This window comes from Heloderma suspectum, chromosome 5 (genome assembly GCF_057233095.1).
Source record: "Heloderma suspectum isolate Gila_16-S chromosome 5, 16-S_ref, whole genome shotgun sequence".
In the NCBI taxonomy this organism is placed as follows: domain Eukaryota; kingdom Metazoa; phylum Chordata; class Lepidosauria; order Squamata; family Helodermatidae; genus Heloderma; species Heloderma suspectum.
The window spans coordinates 67,558,001-67,577,100 of NC_139462.1; the positions used below are offsets into that span (position 1 = coordinate 67,558,001).

General features: G+C 40.4%; 1 protein-coding gene across 7 annotated transcripts in view; it reads left to right on the top strand.

Moving 5' to 3' along the window:
• Positions 1-19,100, top strand: part of LOC146343979 (uncharacterized) — a 95,113-nt gene that overhangs the window by 41,904 nt on the left and 34,109 nt on the right. For all 7 annotated transcript variants that reach the window (XR_014792111.1, XR_014792109.1, XR_014792108.1 and 4 more), the window contains exons 10-13: positions 5,743-5,807; positions 8,445-8,551; positions 9,689-9,800; positions 11,390-11,489. Coding sequence is in view for 3 of the 7 variants with exons in the window: in XM_084856315.1 (XP_084712441.1) it covers positions 5,743-5,807; positions 8,445-8,551; positions 9,689-9,800; positions 11,390-11,489 (384 nt within the window). In the remaining 4 variants the exon portion in view is untranslated. The remainder of the gene's footprint in view (positions 1-5,742; positions 5,808-8,444; positions 8,552-9,688; positions 9,801-11,389; positions 11,490-19,100) is intronic.

Consider the following 19,100-nt stretch of genomic DNA (forward strand, 5'->3'; position numbering starts at 1 on the left):
TTTGAACTCCAAATGAACTTTCACATGAACTTTCAGTTAGTTATTCTACTAGAAATATAACAGATGGGAAATAGGCAGATTTCTCAAATATCTTTAGATATAAGTGTTGTGACACGTACACCAGAGAAAGGACTGCAGGCCTATCTACTTTAATTGTTTACTTTACTAAATATTTTGTATGGCAGGATTAGATAAACTAGTTGGTTGAACTTAGAGATGCTCTTTATTATTTTTGTGGTGAATATGAATGTTTTTCAAAATAAATGGTACCAACCTTCTACTAATGTTTGTGATTTTAAAGATATTTTTCTTATATGAAAACTCTAATGTAAGTGATGCATTATAGATAATAACTTCTATTTATGTTCAGAGTATAGAAAGTTACGTTTGTTTAGATTTTCAACTAGTCCTGAATCCAAAAGCTTGAAGTAGATATTAGCATTAAAAGATAAAAACAGAGATATAAAACATGTAATAAATACAATTAAGTAACATATATTTATTAAATAAACCATTCAAAATATTCTAAAGCCATTAGGGTTTTTTAATTGGAGCGTTATAGTCAAACAAAGTTTTTCCGGTTTTTGTACATATCTTACCATGATCTATTTGTGATCATTTGTTTATGGAGAAAAAAATTAAATGTAATATATTCATCTGTTTCTTCATGTAATAATCATATGCAGTGTATTCACAGCTCTGCAGCACTGAAACCAGTGGGATAGTCTGCCGTTTAAGTTTACTGAGATGCCTGGCTTCCTTTATGCAGTATTGTGTACTAATCAAGCCTATTAACTTTGTTTGATTTGTCTGCTGCAGCCTCTCTTAGAAGACAGACTTGGCATCAGTCATCCATGCTCTAGTTATTTCAGGCTAGACAATTGCAATGCTCTTTGTGTGGGATTGCCTTGAAATATAATTTGGAAACTTCAGCTGTACCAAAATGTAGACCTTTGCCTGGTGCCTGATGATCATAGAATAGTGGTGCTGGAAGGGGCCTACAAGGCCATCGAGTCCAACCCCCTGCTCAATGCAGGAATCCAAGTCAGAGCACCCCTGACAAATGGCTGTGCAGCTTCATCTTGAATGCCTCCAGTGTGGGAGAGCCCACCACCTCCCTAGGGAATTGGTTCCATTGTTGTATTGCTCTAACAGTCAGGAAGTTTTTCCTGATGTTCAGCCAGAATCTGGCTTCCTGTAACTTGAGCCCATTATTCCGTGTCCTGCACTCTGTGAAGATCGAGAAGAGATCCTGGCCTTCTTCTCTGTGACAACCTTTCAAGTACTTGAAGAGCGCTATCATATCTCCCCTCAGTCTTCTCTTCTCAAAGCTAAACATGCCCAGTTCTTTCAGTCTCTCTTCATAGGGCTTTGTTTCCAGTCCCTTTGTTGCCCTCCTCTGAACCCTCTCCAGTTTGTCTGCATCGTTCTTAAAATGTGATACCCAGAACTGGACACAGCATTCCAGATGAGGCCTAACCGGTGCTGAGTATAGGGGAACTAGTACTTCCTAGGATTTGGAAGCTATACTTCTATTAATGTGGCCCCAGATAGCATTCGCCTTTTTTGCAGCCACCTCACATTGTTGGCTCATATTCAGCTTGTGATCGACAACAATTCCAAGATCCTTCTCGCTTGTAGTATTGTTGAGCCAAGTATCCCCCATCTTATAACTGCATTTGGTTTCTTTTTCCTAGGTGCAGAACTTGGCATTTATCCCTATTAAATTTCATTCTGGTTTTTTCTGCCCAGGACTTCAGCCTGTCAAGATCACTTTGAATTTTGTTTCTGTCCTCCAGGCTATTAGCTATCCTGCCTAATTTTGTGTCATCTGCAAATTTAATCAGCATTCCCTGCACCTCCTCCTCCAAGTCATTAATAAAATGTTGAAGAGCACTGGGCCCAGGACTGAGCCCTGCGGTACCCCACTCATTACCTCTCCCCAGTTGGAGAAGATCCCATTGATAAGCACTCTTTGAGTCCGATTCTGTAGCCAACTGTGGATCCACCGGATCGTTGTTTCATCTAGCCCACTTTGAGCTAGTTTGCTTATCAGGGTATCATGGGGCACTTCGCTGAAAGCTTTGCTAAAGTAGATGTATATTATGTCCACAGCATTCCCACAGTACACAAGGGAGGTTACCTGATCAAAAAAATGAAATCAGATTAGTCTGGCACGTTTTGTTCTTGACAAATCCATGTTGGCTTCGAGTAATCACTGCATTTTTTTTTTAAGGTGTTTACAGATGGATTGCTTTATCATCTGCTCCAGAATCTTCCCAGGGATTGATGCCAGACTGACTGGTCTGTAGTTCCCAGGTTCCTGCTTTTTGCAGATAGGGACAACGTTAGCCCTCCTCCAATCATCTGGCACTGACTGGGGCATCTGATCTTGTTCTAAAACACCCATTTCACAGAATGCAAACTTATGAGGTTAAAAGACAGATAGCTCACCCAAGGACCTGAGAAGAAGCCAGAGTTGGGGTCTGAGCTCTCTAACACAAAACTACTTCTATCCCCATGAATAGGAAGATTACATCTCAATTAATTCACACACATGCAGCCCCTACCCCCCGTGCAGAAAACACATAAAAATGACAATCGTCTGCACATGTATCCCATGGCAAGGACACACAAACCATGGCCACAACACATGCGCCCCATGGCAAGCACACAACAAGCACTCCCATGTGTGCTCCATTGCCCCTCCCCCACCACCTGATTGCCCTGCACCCCCATGATTACCCCACAACTCATGCCAACCATGCCATGATTGCTTGCTTCCGCTGTACCCCAAGTTTACTAGGCAGCAGTGGTGGGGCCCCTTTTCCCCTTTCTTTTAGCTTTAGCAGGTAGTCATGATACACTTCAGAATCAAGCACCGGTCTCCAGCTGCCATCTTTATCGCCTGAGAATGCCTTTGGGTTTTGAGGAAATGAAGATAGTGGGCAAGAGGCCAGCAGTTGACTTTGCGGTATGCCCTGGTTGCCAGATATATACGTCTGGCTACCAAGGTAAGTACCCAAGCACCATATTGGAGACCCCTGGGCTATTGGCAGCCATTCCACCAGATAAGACTTCCTGGCCTCACCATTTTCAGAGATAGTATTGTTACTCATTGTCATTGGGGAATGCAACATACATTCTAAGAACAGTCATCCAGAACAGCTGTCCTGGGTACCAACTATTAAAATGATCCTGGCTGTCTGTGTCTGTGGGTTGTGTGGTCTTTGCCAACTGTGACGTATTATGGTTGACATTTATGTTTGTAGGCAAAAAGACTTAACTTTTGGTGTGCTAATATGAATTCAGAATAAGAAATAATAATATCAAAGAGTCAGTCGTGTCTTCTTCAGTTGGATCAGCTGCACTTTAAAAGGGGAACTAGGAATCTAGTGTGAACTGGACCTGTGCAAAATGAAGCAGACCATCTGAAAAGAAAGAGTTGATAGAAGTGAATTAGCCTAGAATTACATATTGCTAAACAATCTCACATTACAATTTCTTATGATCAGGTGGAGATATCCTATGGAATATATTGTCAACGTGTTATGTCTGCATGAGGATCTGTATTATTTTGTAGTTATTCCATAGTTATGCTGTGCAAAACAGCGAGATGCAATTCAAAGATATGGAATAAATCCAGAACAAACTTGATTTTGGAGCTAGTTTGCCTTGGATTTATTCTGATCTTCAATACATTGTGTTGAATTCTAACTTTCCTTCCATTAATGAATCAGAGATTATGGAATTGGAATGGGTCTTTTCCTCTTTCCCCAAAAATCTGATCCTGGGGTTGGAGGACTTTGGGATTGATACGTGATATGGTGAAAGGGGCTGCAGGTGGAGGGAGGAGTTGACAGAAATTACCCTCGCCTTTACATGAGTGGAGGAGCAACTTAGAATTGAGGCCAATGTCCACAGCACCTTTAAGCCTCCCCTCTCCATTTTGTATTTGTATTTTTGGTGCATCCCACACCGTTTTTCTTGTTTTACGATGATTGGGTTTTCCTTGTTCGAAAATGTTCCAAAGTACAAGCCTGAACTTTATTAAGACTATTTATTAACATTATGATACAAATAACATGAGGACATGTACAGATTACACTTATTTGAAAGTAAATACAAATGGCAGAGAACCAACGTAAGGTTGAATAAACTTATAGAATTGATAAAATTGATAGCTTAAATTAATTTTGCATAGTATAACTGATTTGCTTGGTATAATGAGTTCCATAACGCAAAATTAAGCTGCATGGGTTGTAGCTTTAGTTGTATCAAGTTGTATTTAGTTTTATTCACGCTGAAGTTAATTCTGGTGTTCCACACAAGCATCCTATATTACAGGGCCTCATGTTACTTGTACTGTATGTATAGGATCTTTATATTACTTATTCAGATAGCACATAGTTAAAACTGGAATTTGCTACCACAAGATGTAGTGATGGCTGCCAGCTTGAACAACTATAGAAGGGAATTAGACAAATTCATGGAGGGTAAGGCTGTCAATAGCAACTAATCATGGTGGCTATATATTATCTCCAGTATTAGAGGCAGTATGTCCCAGAATACCAGTTGCTGGGTAACATGAGCCAGGAGGGTGCTATTGCACTGTCAGGGTGGACACTGAGCCCATAGAATCCCAGAGTAGTTCTGATTCTGAGGAAGAGCAGCTGCTCCTGGGAGAGGAGCGCGCTCATCCTTCCCAGGGCCAACAGCTGGCAGAGATTCCTCCCACCGGCATTCCTGGCATAGATAGCAGTCCCAGGAGTGAGAGAGTGCGGGAAGAAGACTTGCTGGACACGTGACGCCGACGCAGGGAGCGGTGCCAAATGGAGGGCGTGGAAAGGAGGTGTAGTGTCCAGTTGGTGCGCAAACAATGGTTGCGCCCAGAGGATCCAAGGGAAAAGGGGAGGGACTCTCCCTAGCCCATAAGTTCAGGGTCTGCCAGTGATTCTCCTTCAAACGGGGACCAACTGTTCCAACTTAGGGCATAGGTACTCTGCTACTCATAGCTAGTTGCTAACAGTAGAGTTGTTAAGTTGTAAAAGAGGAATAAAGCTTTGAAAAGAATCCCTTTGTCTGTGTCTGGACTTGGCTACTGGATTAGACTGAAAGAGGCCGCGAAGGAGCCCTTGACATACGCTCATGTCCTGCTTGTAGGCTTCCCATAGGCATCTGGTTGGCCACTGTGGGAACAGGATGCTGGACTAGATAAGCCTTTGATCTGCAGAGCTCTTTTTATGTCCTTATAGCTCTGCCTGCAGTTTTGTAAGACTTTTTAAGTGGGATATGTTAGCTGAACTCTTTTTAGGTGAATTCAACTTTCTAATAAGAGCTCTTCTAGATCAGATTAAGGGCTCATCTAATCCAACATCTGTTTTCGCAACGGTGTTCAGACAGATGTTTCTAGGAAGCCTGATCAAGGCAACAGCCCTACCATGCTGTCTCCCCACCATAGCAACTGATAGAGGAATCTCACCTCTGGAGGTTCTCTTTATCTGTTGTGGCTAAAACCCACTGATAAACCTGTGTGCCATACATTTGTCAGACTCCCATTTTAAAGCCATTGTTTATGCATGTTATGTTTTCATAAGAGCTTATTTGGCAGTTTCTGTTTCATCTTCATTTAATAGCATTGGTAATAGTCCCCAGAACTTGGAATGCAGCAACTTATTCATGAATGCTTATTAATATCCGTTTCATTATAAGTAATTCTAATCTTTTAAACGTCCTTTTTAGGCATTGAAGGTGGTGCAGTGAAAGTTCAGGGAGCAAAAGGATTACCTCCTTCATCCTTTTACAAGGTTTTTCTTTATTGCTTTCATAATGATATAATATACGTTTGGAGACAAGACAGTACTGTTATGATGTAAAATTTGCATTTTTCCAAGTATAGTGAGAAAATACACAAATAAAGTTTCTGTGAGTCATTGAACTGAAGTGATAAGCCTTTCATGAAATGCTTTCTACAAGTCTATTCTGCATAACAGTAATTTATTTTCACTGCAGGTATTCTGTTTTAAAAGATGTAGAAAAAAATCTTGTCGCTTGGCAGACAGTCTGAAAATGAAACCATGTATTATATCTGTAACAATATGATAAATGGTAACTGGGTGACTTTGGGCCAGTCATAGACTCTCAGCCCGACCTGCCTCACAGGGTTGTTGTTGTGAGGATAAAATGGAGAGAAGGAGGATAATGTAAACCACCTTGGGTTCCTTGCAAGAGGAAAAAAGGCAGGATATAAATGCAATAAATAAATAAATAAATTGATAAAATCAGGTTAGTACTGTTGGTTTGTGGTATTTACATATTGTAGTGATAAATTCTGATAGTCCAATTAATGTTACAAATACCATGGGAGTATATAAACAGAAGCTTATATTAAAACTTTTGGATTATGCAAATGCAAAGTTATGTAGTAGCCTTCTACATTCATTAACTCAAGCTTTAAAATGTGCAATCAAAATGATGCCAAGATTTATCTTGATGCAAGAATAAATGTTAATCCAAATGTCAGTTTTAAGATTACTTTGAAAGTACGTTTTTCAGCATAGAGAGACTTCCTAATGAGAGCCAGTTGCTTCCCAAATCTGATTAAGGAAAATAAAGTAAACTACAGTCTAGTAGCACACAAATCTTTCAGCTATCGTCTTTCTAATTTAAACATTACTAATGCTAAAAAAAAATTAACTTTTCCCCTTAAAGTCAAGGAACACATTTGCACAAAGTATAGACCACACAATATTTAAGAACTTTTGTCTGAGAGGGAGTTGAAGTGTATGTTGAGCTTTTATAAAAACAAATGGAAGACATACAAAGAGAATAATTTTTTGTAGAAGCCAGGAGATGTAGCTATCAAAAGCCAAGACCTGAGATAATTATTTGAATGTTATGGACAGTTGAATTTGAGCATCTTAATTACTTCTACATTAAATTCCACAAACAGAGATAGGCTTTGCTTAAAACCTTTTAAATACTAATAACAAGCTTAGCAACAGCTTTAGCAATTATGAAGTAGTATCCAAGGGTGTCCCAGTGCTAGAGCGAATGATGTTGCACTAGTGTAAGTCAGTGTTTGTACAGTGTAAGTAGTACAATGTGGAGCGTGCACCTTGTTTTGAAGAAAAAATGCCCCTTTTTTGCTGTGATGCTGCCAAATTTTGGTGGCAAATCGCCCGTTTCTTGTGGTGATAACGTAAACCAATTCTTGTTTAATAATACCCATAGTTATCTTTATTATAGGCTTGTCTAACTAGCAGAGCAGGGCATGAATATATGAATATCCATTCCATTAGAAATGCAGTAGCATTTATATATAATACTTTCAGCAAGCAAACTTCTTTATAATTTATCTTGTTCATTCTCAGAACACTCCGTTGAGATAAGCAGCTCTTTCCAATTGTATATATGAGGAGCTGAGGCTTAGAATGGGAGACTAGCCATTGGCATGCCATAAAACCACCACTAAGCTCAGTTTTGAACCTAGATTTTCTAGCAGTGTAATGCTTTCTTTTACTAAGTGGCCCTTTTTAGATTATTAATTTATATGTCATCTTTTGACATAGATCAGGGGTGGGAAACTTGAGGCCCTCCAGATGTTTTTGAACTGCAACTCCCATCAACCCTAGCCAGCATAGCCAATGGTAAGGGGATGATGGGAGTTGCAGTCCAACAACATCAGGGTGACCACAGGTTGCCTACCCCTGGCATAGATATACTGTTCAACAAGCATAAAGATGTACCCGACTTTTGACATCATTGGTTGGTTCAGATATCTCAAACCATGTTTTATTGTGACAGGAAAGAGACTAGCCTCCCCACAGACCTGTGGGCTGCACCCTCCCCTCTGCTCTTGCATGGCCACAAAGAGAAATTTGGAAGATTTTGCTTCCATTTTTTATTAACTGTGGCTTTAACAAACAATAATTAAGATTAACCATAGTTTAGCAGCCATGCTGGAGGAGGGGTTTATTGTGGCATCTGAACACAGCCATTCTCTTCTTTACATTTAGTTTTGAAATGAGGACAAACCTTATTTTTTGCTCTCTTATCGTAGCATGATACAATTAAATAATGGGAATATTTTAAAAAATAAATAGCTGACAAAGCTGAAGAGTTGGCTAGAAGTACTCTCAAAGGGTTATTGAAACAGTGTGTGCTAAGTATTTCAAGCACAGCTCTTCATTATGGATATAATATAATCAGTTTTCTAGCTTCACAGGGTTTTTTAATCAGCTTTGAATGCACTTCACTCAGTAACCCCTTTGAATAGTATCTGTATCTTTGTTCTTCTGTAATATTCCCTTCAGTTTTAAACAAAAATGTCAGAACAAATAGTTTCTATGAATATAAAGGTGACCTTTTTTATTTATCTCTGATCAGTCTTTGATCATTGGGTGACTAATAGTAAATCCATTGCATCTTTTCTGTTTTCCCAGGTAAATGCTACTTATCTTGATGGATTCAGAGCTATAGCTTGCTGCCCAGTGGGAGGACCAAAAGCAATAGAAAAAGGAAGAAGAACTGCTGAAAGTATTTTAGAAAGGTTAGCATCTAATGTAGAAGAGTAAAATCAGCTCACGGTGTTGATTTATTTCTACAAAATAATATATTTTGTAATAATAATATATTATTATAATATATTTTGTAATATATTACTTGGCCAGTATCCTAAAATGTCACTTTTAAATGAAGGACAGAATAATGTACACTTGCTGTTTCTAGTAGCACAATATAAATGCTTGAAAATTGTGCATGAAGTTGCCTCTTATAAGATGTGAATGTTGTTAAATGAGAAAATGTGGCTCAGAAAATTATTAACTGCATTCAAATCCTGGTTTAGTAGGAACCCAGGTTTGCCTTAAAGGCAGTGCCAACATAACTCTTCACCACTGTTAAGGCAGGAAGGTGGAGATTTGATCTTGAGAGAGGTTGGGTTGGGAAATGATAATGTGATCTGACACTGATCCATGCACTTTTTTAAACCACAGTTAAGAGAATGGCTGCACCAGCAATGAGTGGAATAGAATGGGACATAAATTCAGATAAATTTTTGAAAAAATGAAAATGTTTTATATCATATATAGATACAACATTTTCTTGACTCTTTTCAGTTTTTTTCAAGTTAAGTTTTCTTAGAATGAGATCTAAGATAATTAGAATTGAGAGCTTTTAATAATTGCAGTCCTATTTGTAGCATTCCTGATCTGTAGACAGATGTGTTAACACTTGCCTAATAGGAAGCTTGACTTTCTACATGGACGGGATGGTAGCAGACTTGCATCTGTAAATACTGTTCTGCTCCACAGATAAAAAGTGAGGGTGGAGTTACAACTAAAACGGTCAAAAGGAAATATGAGTGGAGGCTGCTAAACCTTCCTACCCACTTTTCTCCCAGCTGGGCTCACATTTGGTATCAGAGCTCAGCTGAAAGTGCATGGGGGACAAGCCACAAATGGAGGGAGGGGGCAGTTAGTGCCACCTGCATATGCATCCCATTTTTCCCTTTAACTTCCACCCTCACACATACCTCCACACACAAAAGTGGAAACCCCATTTAAAGACATTGGTCTGCTGTTGTTCTGTGGAGTTTGAACCCCAGAATGGAGACCTATGGACTACTTTCAGTTATTGCAAATGCTTCTTTAGAAACAGTTTATCGATTACGTTTTACTTGTTTTAGGACTCGCATTATGTTTGATCAGCTGGGATATGAAGATTACAGTGCAATTAACCTACAGATTTTAGGTTCTGAGGAAACGTATGGACCACATGTCAAACTGAACAGAGATGGTGTATGTATGAAATGGAGGGGGCCACATACATTTTATTGATGAGACTGTGTGGGGAAGAGGAGGATTCTTTCTTCTGCATTTGCCTTTACTCTTCATTCCCATCGTCTCTCCTCTGTTCAACCCTGAAGATAGGAAGGAAGGGAGAAGATCAGGAAATCTTGCTGAATGCGGTGAGCTGTGGAAGAGGGAGAAGGGATCCCCCAAAATTAGGTGGATGGCCTTTCACAAGTGGAGCCCTTTTCTTGCCAAAATTCCCTTCTCTCGCAGAAACCAAATCCTGGATCCAATCCAGGTTATTTAAAACTGCTTAACAGTTAGACAGCACACAGCTAGGTTAGATTCATAAAATGGCATAAAATGGCCCAATGAAGAATTGTGATAGAAAGTAGATGGACCCGTTTAAGAGAACTGTATTATACAGTTGTATACCAGACTGTAAGCTAGTTTTTCATTCTTTTGGCCCACATGATTTTGGCTAGTTCTGTAGATGGAACTGGATCATATCAATCATAATTCAGAATTTAAAAATTGAGCTTAAGTCAGTGAGACATTTTTCTTTATTTCAACCTCTACCAGAGTTTGTTTCATCTAATTAATTTTTTCCTTATATATGTCAGTAGTAACATAGATGGCGAGCTAAATGCAAAAGAAGTACTATCTCATAGCAACCACTTTGAAGTAATTAAGATAGTTGTAAGTAACACCCTGGTCCAAAACATATTTATTCATAGATAAGTCCTATAGATTTCAGTGGGTCCTACATCCAAGTAAGTATATGTATGCATGCAACCTGTGGCCTGTCAGTACTTGTGTGTCAGTCCAAAGCTGTTTTCGGTATCTAAATCTATATATTTATTTAATGCAATTTAATTTTTAAATTTCTTTATGAAATATATATTTTTTTTAGAAATACAACCCTTGTTTTAGAAGAAAATATATTTCTTGACATTGACATTATATTTCAAAATATAATGGTCTCATGATCAAAAGCTCTTCTGTACAGAATGTAAATTACCAGACACTAAATTATGCCATTTGAAAATTAACATGATGACCCTGTTATTGACAAAACCCAGGCATTAATGTTTACACCCGGGAAAAGTTATCGTCTTTAGACTATTTTTAGCAGATGGATAACTCACAAGTTAAAATTTGAGTGTCAAGTCATTTTTTTTAATTGCTCAGCATTCTAAAGGTCAGTTGCGCTATATGATATTTGCATTGTTTACTGAAAATGAAGGCTAAAACTATGGTCTTAATTTCGCATACAAATTCAGTAACTGTAATCAGTTATGCAAATAAACAAGCATTTCAGAGTTAGATTTCTGTAGTAGGAGTTATTGTGGCCTATAATTTCTGATTTATATTTTAATTTCTGTTTTTCTACCTTAGAAGATTCTGATATGTATCCAGTGTTTTTCCTACTTAGAATAGACCCATTGAAATGAGTGAAGCTTCAGTTAGATTTACATTGGATACAGCCCTCTGTATTTCAAAGTGTTAGGAGAACTGAATCTTAAACAAACCTATTGTTTGTATATGTTTGTTCTATCTACCTTTTTCCTCCCATGTCTAATATCTGCAAACAGGGTCCCCGGGAAGTTGTTATTTGGCTTGCTGTACTTCATAAGCGGAAAAAGGCAGTGGAAATCTTTTCCAGAGAGATTGCCCCAGCTGGAACAGGAATGGGTAAATTCTGAATCTCTCTCCACCCACAGTCTCTGGCATTTACATAGTTCTTCTGTTGTTGCACTTTATAAGTCAACTCTCTTATTAAACTATGTAAAATTGTTGGTCCCATTGACCAAAACTGAGCGCTTGCTGTCTGTAGTGAGTGCAAAGTGCTTGGATTAGAATTTACAAGTGATTATATTTGTTGCATACATGAAATATGAGCTTTTTCACAGGTACTTATAGATAGATTTAAATCATACAAATGCCCAAGGCAGTTATTTATATTTTGCTAACATTGAAACAAGACAAACAAAACCCAGTAAAAATGAAAGGAGGCTGCTCCTAGGATGACTCTTCTAATGTGATGGCCTGCATACATATGTGGACATACTACATTGTGATTGTAAATCCATGTATTCCTGAACAGGAGGTCCTGACTTTCACAGTTCTGTTACTTCACGACCAGCTCCAGTTTTTGGGAGGTCCCTTGAGCAAGTAGGCCCGCTGTCAGGATTCCTTTAGCCCCCACTTTATTTCAGCGCTGAAGACAAACACAGACGAGAGGCTTCAGTCTACAGCTTTTAATCCATTACTTCACAGGGTCATACAGATGCAAATTCTCAGTGACTCTCAGTCTACAAAGGAATGCCTTCAGGGGAATTCAAAAGATAGTTAAGAGAGTTGCCCGCCATTTGAAGAGGAGGCGGTCTCACTAGCCTAACTTAAGGGCGGGGAGGACCCTCTCTCTCGTGAGGCTTCTGAGCACAGCTTCTTACACAAGGCCAATCGGGTAGACCATCTAAGTTCCGCCCCTGCCTTCTCTCTCTATTGCTCTGCGCCTGCGCCTGGCGTCTATTAAATCAGACTCTCCAACTCTCCCCCCTCCTTCTGTTCGCTGTCTCTCACAGGGGTGTGTGAAGAGAAACCCTCATCCTCAGCCAGCTGGGCCTTTGTAACTTGAGAAGCTGGCCCAGTCATGTCTGGACTAGCCTGGGAAAACACCTTCCCCATGTCTGGCAGTTCTCCTTCAGAACCTGAACTGCTATCCCACTCCCTGCGCTCAGAAACAACCCTGAAACCCTCCTCCTACTGTTATTACTGCCTACATGCTTGCCCTCTCTTCTGAATCCAGTGTGCACAACTGCTCAGAGGGAAAGCACAAGACAAGTGGGGGATGCTGTTGCATCTCTTCTCTCTTGTCATTGTTTGCATGCTTGGAGAAGGCAGATGAACAAGCAAGAACAGAAAGGGGAAAGAGGAGCCTCAGAGTGGGAGTTGCAGCAGTGGGCCTCCTGCATGGGCGAGGGCCTTGGCGGGGGCTCTACAATACTAACCCATTATGTCAGCCCTGTATTACTCCATCCTTACATGTAAAATAAATTTGTGAGTACAAAATATTAAGGTATAACTTGAACCACAGCTAACTAAGAGTCCTGTCTGAAACCCTGGAGAGCCGCTGCCAGTTAGTGTTAACAATACTGGGCTAGACGGACTAAACACTAATGTTCATTAATTTGAGGAGATTGTCTTTACTCAGTAACAAAGGCCCACCAAAATCATGATCCTTCCTCGTGCAAAGGTGTAGTGAACACACAGAAGAATCCCTGTAGATGGACAGCATGTGGTCCTCCAGACGTTTTGACTTGCAACTCCTATTAACTCTAGTCAGCATAGCATTGGTGAGGAATGATGTTAGTTGTAGGCCAAAACATCTGGAGGGCCACAAATTGTCCACCCCTGTTGTAGATTCTCTGGTTGGTCAAGTAACCAAGTTAAGGGGAGGGGTGGTGGGGTTATGGTAGGTAGGCAGACACCTCCCATACCCTGTAACAGTCCGCATGTGTGCTTCTTGTGCATGTAGAGTGGGGGAGAGGAGGAACAGGACTTCAGGACTCTGTTGGGGTATTTGGGGATCCCTCCACACAGGACTGCTGTATTCTTATTTAGGGAATCATCATCCTCTTTACGTTTTAAGTAATTATTTCCAAAAGAGTTTTCGCCCATATATCATCTGCTGCAGTTATATTAAATTCTGGGAATAATTGTATTTGGGTCTTTATTTTAAAAGTATTCTTGTAAAGTTTATTCAAACCTCTTGTTGTCTACATTTATCAGATTTCCTTGCATATGATAAAATACTAGAGGCTCAGACTTGTCAATGTATATTCTCACTAATATTATACTTTCATAGTTCAGTTGCTGTTGAACCTAATCTATTCTTTTTCTTTCTCTAGCCCGATGTATAAAAACCATGTTCCTGCCCCTCTCCCACATTTCCTTTTCTTTCTTTTCCTTCTTTTTCTTTCAACTTCCAACATCCGTTTGTTGTCATACTGCCTCATGTTTTCCTATTGCCAATAGCATTTGCCCCTTCTTGGGTTCATTAGGGATTTCTGTCCACTTATTTCTCCATAGACGGAGCTTGCACTTCTCATAGTGACCATATATTTAAGCTTCATACCACAGCAACTTCTGTAGCGCTCCAGTTTGAATAAAGGCCACATTGTTACTGAGTATTTTTTTAATGTAATAAGGAAATACTTATGGATCTAATTGCAAGTAAGGGATCGTTGTTGTTCAGTCGTTAAGTCGTGTCCGACTCTTCGTGACCCCATGGACCATAGCATGCCAGGCCTTCCTGTCCTCCGCTCTCTCCCGGAGTGTGCTCAAATTCATATTCATTGCATCGGTGATGCTATCTAGCCATCTCATCCTCTGCCGTCCCCTTCTCCTTTTGCCTTCAATCTTTCCCAGCATCAGGGTCTTTTCCAGGGAGTTTTCTCTTCGCAAAGTAAGGGATACTTGTAATATTTGATCAATCCACCTCTATTTCCATAGCGTAGCATCTTGTTTTCACTAAATTGTGAAAACTGGAATGAACACAGCTTTGTCAGAGCATTTGTTTAGTTAAACCCCGGTACATACAAAAAAGCCCTAATCAAAATGGTAATTTGAATTATACATTTAATTTGGTTAAAAAGGGGAATACTTTGATTCAGTAAAAATCACCTTTTTAAAGGTACAAATTAAATACTATCTTATACTCAGAATTTACACTATGTAAAATTGTACTAAAACAAATTAGTGTACATTAGACCTTGGAAAAATTATGCAAACTGGAATCCTAAATGTCCTATTGATTTTAAGTGAACTGTTACCTTGCCATAAACACAGCTCATTGGTTGAACTTATACAATTATGCAAATTATAATAATCAAATAGAAATAAAATCTAAGCATATTTAGGACAGGAATGTAGGTTAACTTTTAAGGTCTTAATTGGCATTGAATTTACTTTGCAGTTAAGTAATTATAGTGATTGGGGTAGTAGGAGTATATTAGCCATGTGGTGATCAGTGAATAACTGTTTAGTTATTGCTTCTGCAATGGCCTAGAGACAGAATAAATACACTGTTGATTTAAACCTGTGTTTACAGAAGCAGGGTCAGTGTATGGTCACAGTCTGTAATGGACTATAAATTTATGTTTTACCAAACAGAGCAAAGTAAAGGCATCGTTATCTATATGATTTTAAATATTGCTAACATAAGACAGATGTAACCATCCTGACATTTATTACTGATGGTGTTTGCTTTCAGGAGCAGTTTTTTTTACCTTTAAAATGTATTTCCTTCTGCAGCATATCTGTACAAATATTATTTACTTAAAGCCTATTCCTCAGAACATTTGTAAGTGTAAATAAAAACAGTATTAAGCATTAGTGAAAGTCAAAAGTATATTATAAACATGGGAAGTTTGTTAATATTGGGTTCCTATTCACATGGCCTAATGAATTTAAGCTGTGATAGGTCTCATAAATGTTAAGTGTGTCCGGACTTACAGTGATAACTACTTGTCCCTAAATATGCTAACCATATTTATGTGGGAGTAAGTCACACTGATTTAATTGAGACCTGCTTCCAGGTAAGCAAGCATAAGATTGTTTATGATTTTTCCTTAGGTTTTACCAAAAGATGAACTAGTAGTTAGATTGCAAATACTTTTGCCTCCATCCATCTGTCCTAATTGTAGCAATGGGGCAGTATCCAATGCTGCCACTGTGCCAGTGGGAACGTCTGCTAGTTCAACGGGAAATTAGCGCTGGCTAGCGAAGCTGGAAACTATAGCTTCCAGAATGGGACAGTCAGTGGACCTCACAGCAGAAAGCTCCTCTGACTTGTCTCGTTCGAGAAGCAGTAGTTTCAGTTCACTTCCTGGTTGCGCTAGAAAGTGCTAGCCTCCTGTTGCACTAGTGGTTATTCCCGCTAGTGCAACATGTTTAGAGGGGGAGGATTGCCAAGTATTGGATACTGCTTACCCCATGCTAGTGGGAATAAGATGGACCATTTTTGGAAGGACACTACCCCTGTTTCTTTTGGACTTCCAGTCCCTGCCAGACTTAAAAGAGCAGCAGCTGCCAAGGTGGCATCTTGACAATTGCCACAATGTTCTTCATAGTGGGCACAAGGATTGGGCATAATGCATTGTTGGACTGTGCTTAAGAACTAAGAAATAATGGAGAAAATGTTGGAGAAAAATGGGAAATCTCAAGAGGATTACATTTTTTGATACTTAAGGATTATAGACATTAAGTGTTGTTCAGATACATTTGTAGAAAATTCTTCTTCATGGCCTCTTCAGGCACTCATATGGGGAAAACCTGTGCAGTGCATCCTTGGAACAAGAGGTAGACCATAGGGGTTTTTTTCTGGCAACAGGGTCCACCAGACTCAGTTCTTCTTTGATCACTGCAGCAGTGACATTGTGAAAAACATTCTTTTGGTATGTGCACCAGGAGAGCTAGGCCCGTATCTCTCCCTTCTTGATTTCCTTCCTTCTTCTCTACTGTCATGTTTAAACATTTTCCTTCTGTTGCTGTTTGCATTCTTTCCTGTTCTATGGTTTGTGCATGCTGTGGCACAACAGCCTTCCTTTAAGAAGATAATAAAAGCCCTGCTGGATGCCTGTGGGAAGCTTATAAGCATGACATGAGGCCAATAGCCCTCTCCTGCTATTTTGGCTATACGAAGGAGTGCTTTAAGAAGTATGATGTCCCAGGGCATAGTCTGAAGGCACATGACGCAGCCTCCTTGCTGAAGCTAGGCAGGTATGGTCAGTGCTTGGAGGGGAGACTGGAGACCATCTGGGAACCACATGTAGCCACCTTGAGTTCCATGATGGAAGAAAGGTGGGATATAGATGTAATAAATACATAAATAAATAAAAGTTGGGAGGGGTTGGAATAACTGACCACTGATGGTATAGTCATTGTGTCTTTTGCTTAGGAAAAAGTCATTTGGTGGGTTCCTATCAACATTGCCAAAATTTACTAAGCAGGCCCACTCCACCTATCTCCATGCTACACTTTTGGGAGAGAGTTCTCTCACACTGTATCACAGAGCTCAGTTCACTTCTGTACCCTTGTTGCCAACTGTGGAGAAGGGCATTTTATTCTCATGCTTGCCTCTTTCAAGGTCCAGTATACCAGCCCAAAGGACTCCATTTCAGAGTAGCTGTTCATTAAGTCTCAAGAATCTCTCAAATACACAGGCTTGAACACTTCTCCCTACACGTGGGCCCTTCCTACCAGAAGTAGATAGGGGGCATCTCTACACCACCTAAAATCCTGCATTTAAAACAGGGCTTTCTGCTTCTGTTTTACATGCAGGATCACAACGACTCCCTTTCTCACATGCTTCCTTTTCCCCTTCCCCCTCCTTCTCCCCGTATCTGAATCTTCCATTATCTTTCATTGATCTCACTCCTCTTCTTGCCTCTTTTACTCTTTTCACATAGGAAACTGAAGCGAAACACAAGGGGTTAATTTGATAGCTCATTATCTGCAGTCTATTAAAAAATGGAACATGGAGGGCGTTTAGTGTAGGAGGTGCCTTGAACGATCACGGCGTCATGTAAAGAGCCTGCAAACTTCCGTGAAGGAGCAATCTCAATCTCAGGATAAAAGCTCAGTGTGAAGGAGCCCAGGAAATCTAGGGATGTACGAAAGTCACTTACCTTTTCGCAGCTTGGCTTCGCAGTGGGGGGGAGGCGCTTCGCTTTTCCCCCCGAAGTTCAGGCGAGGGGGGGGGAGGCGTTCTGCCTCGCCCAGCTGAAATTCAGGCCGGGGGGGGAGGCGCCCCGCCTCGCCTGGCTGAAATTCAGGCCGGGGAGAAGCGCCCCATCTCCCCGGCCGCGAAACAAAAAGTAAAAAAAAAAAAAGACCCCGTGATAGGCTACATGACGATTTACGTAGCCTATCATGGGTGTTTTTTTTTTTTACTTTAGTTTTTTTTTTTTTTTGCAATGGCGGCGGCGGGAGACCGGCCGCCGCCCCCGCCCGCGCAGAACCGCCGCCGGGACCTGCCGCCGAGAGGGACATTTGCAGGAGGTAAGTCCCGTCCTGGGGGGGGGAGGGGGCCGGCGGAGAATTTCCCAACCAACTTCGGGGGGCCGAATGCGTTGGCGCTCGGCCTCCTGAAGATTCGGGGAGAAATTCTCCGCCATCCCTAAGGAAATCTCTCCAGTTCACAGCTTTTCCTTCTTCCTTCCTGGTTTGCTGAAAAGCATTAACGGACCATTTCCACATTAATAGCTCATCTTCTTTAATAGCCCATTTTCTCAGGGGCTCGTTGCCTACAAGTTGAGAATATCAAGTCTACTGTAGCCAAACCTGAGTGGAGGATACTTCCCCTGTCAGCCCTCTTGCCTGATTCTACAAGGATAGTAATGGGGCTTATTCCTTATGAAATTTGTCATCTACTTTCCATCTGTGAGACATCATGGATGACCCATGCTCCTTGCAAGTAAAGTTGGAATTTCTCATTAAGATTGTCTAGTGTAGGCTAGAGAGCAAAATGTTACCTATCTGACTTCTCCCTCATCCCTTATTTCTGATCTTAATAAAGCTTAATTTGGAAGCTGGGGCTTGATTGTAAGCTTTTGACAGCTGCATGTTTGAGTGGTCTGTTATGCTACATGCGTTTGCCAAGGGGAGACAAAGGGAAAATAGGCTGACCTAACTGAGCAGTGACTGGAGAGTTAGCTGGTAGTTTCCCCTTCCCAAGAGGAAAATTAATCTGCAGCTCAAGAAGGGGCAGCAGTAGGGAGAAATGTTGCTAGCTGGCCTTGTCTTCAAAGCAGATGGGCACTTTTTCACACTGACTGCAGCACCTAGTAAATCCTTCATTGCAAAGACAGCATATAAGCTCTAAGCCAGGGGTGAGCAACTTGTAGCCCTGATTTTTTTGGCCTATAACTCCTATCAGCCCTAGCTAGCGTAGTCAATGGTGAAGGATGATAGAGTTGTAGGCCAAAATATCTGGAGGGCCACAAGTTGCCCACCCCTACTTTAAACACACATGAGCTCTAAACATGGATACCTGAAGGATATAGTGGGCTGTCATTGGATGATTTACTGCAATATCAAATGGATTGTTTTAATTTTTGGTGCAATATTAAGTGAGTTGTTGCAATACCATGCAGGTTGTAACAGCATAGGCCCAGTTATTATAACACGTAATAGAGTATTAAAGGAAATAGAAGCAAGCATTGGATGAAAAGCTATAATTATAAGGTGGTTATTATCTTGGCTGTTGTAATTATTGCAAGAGGTGTAGCAATTATCTGT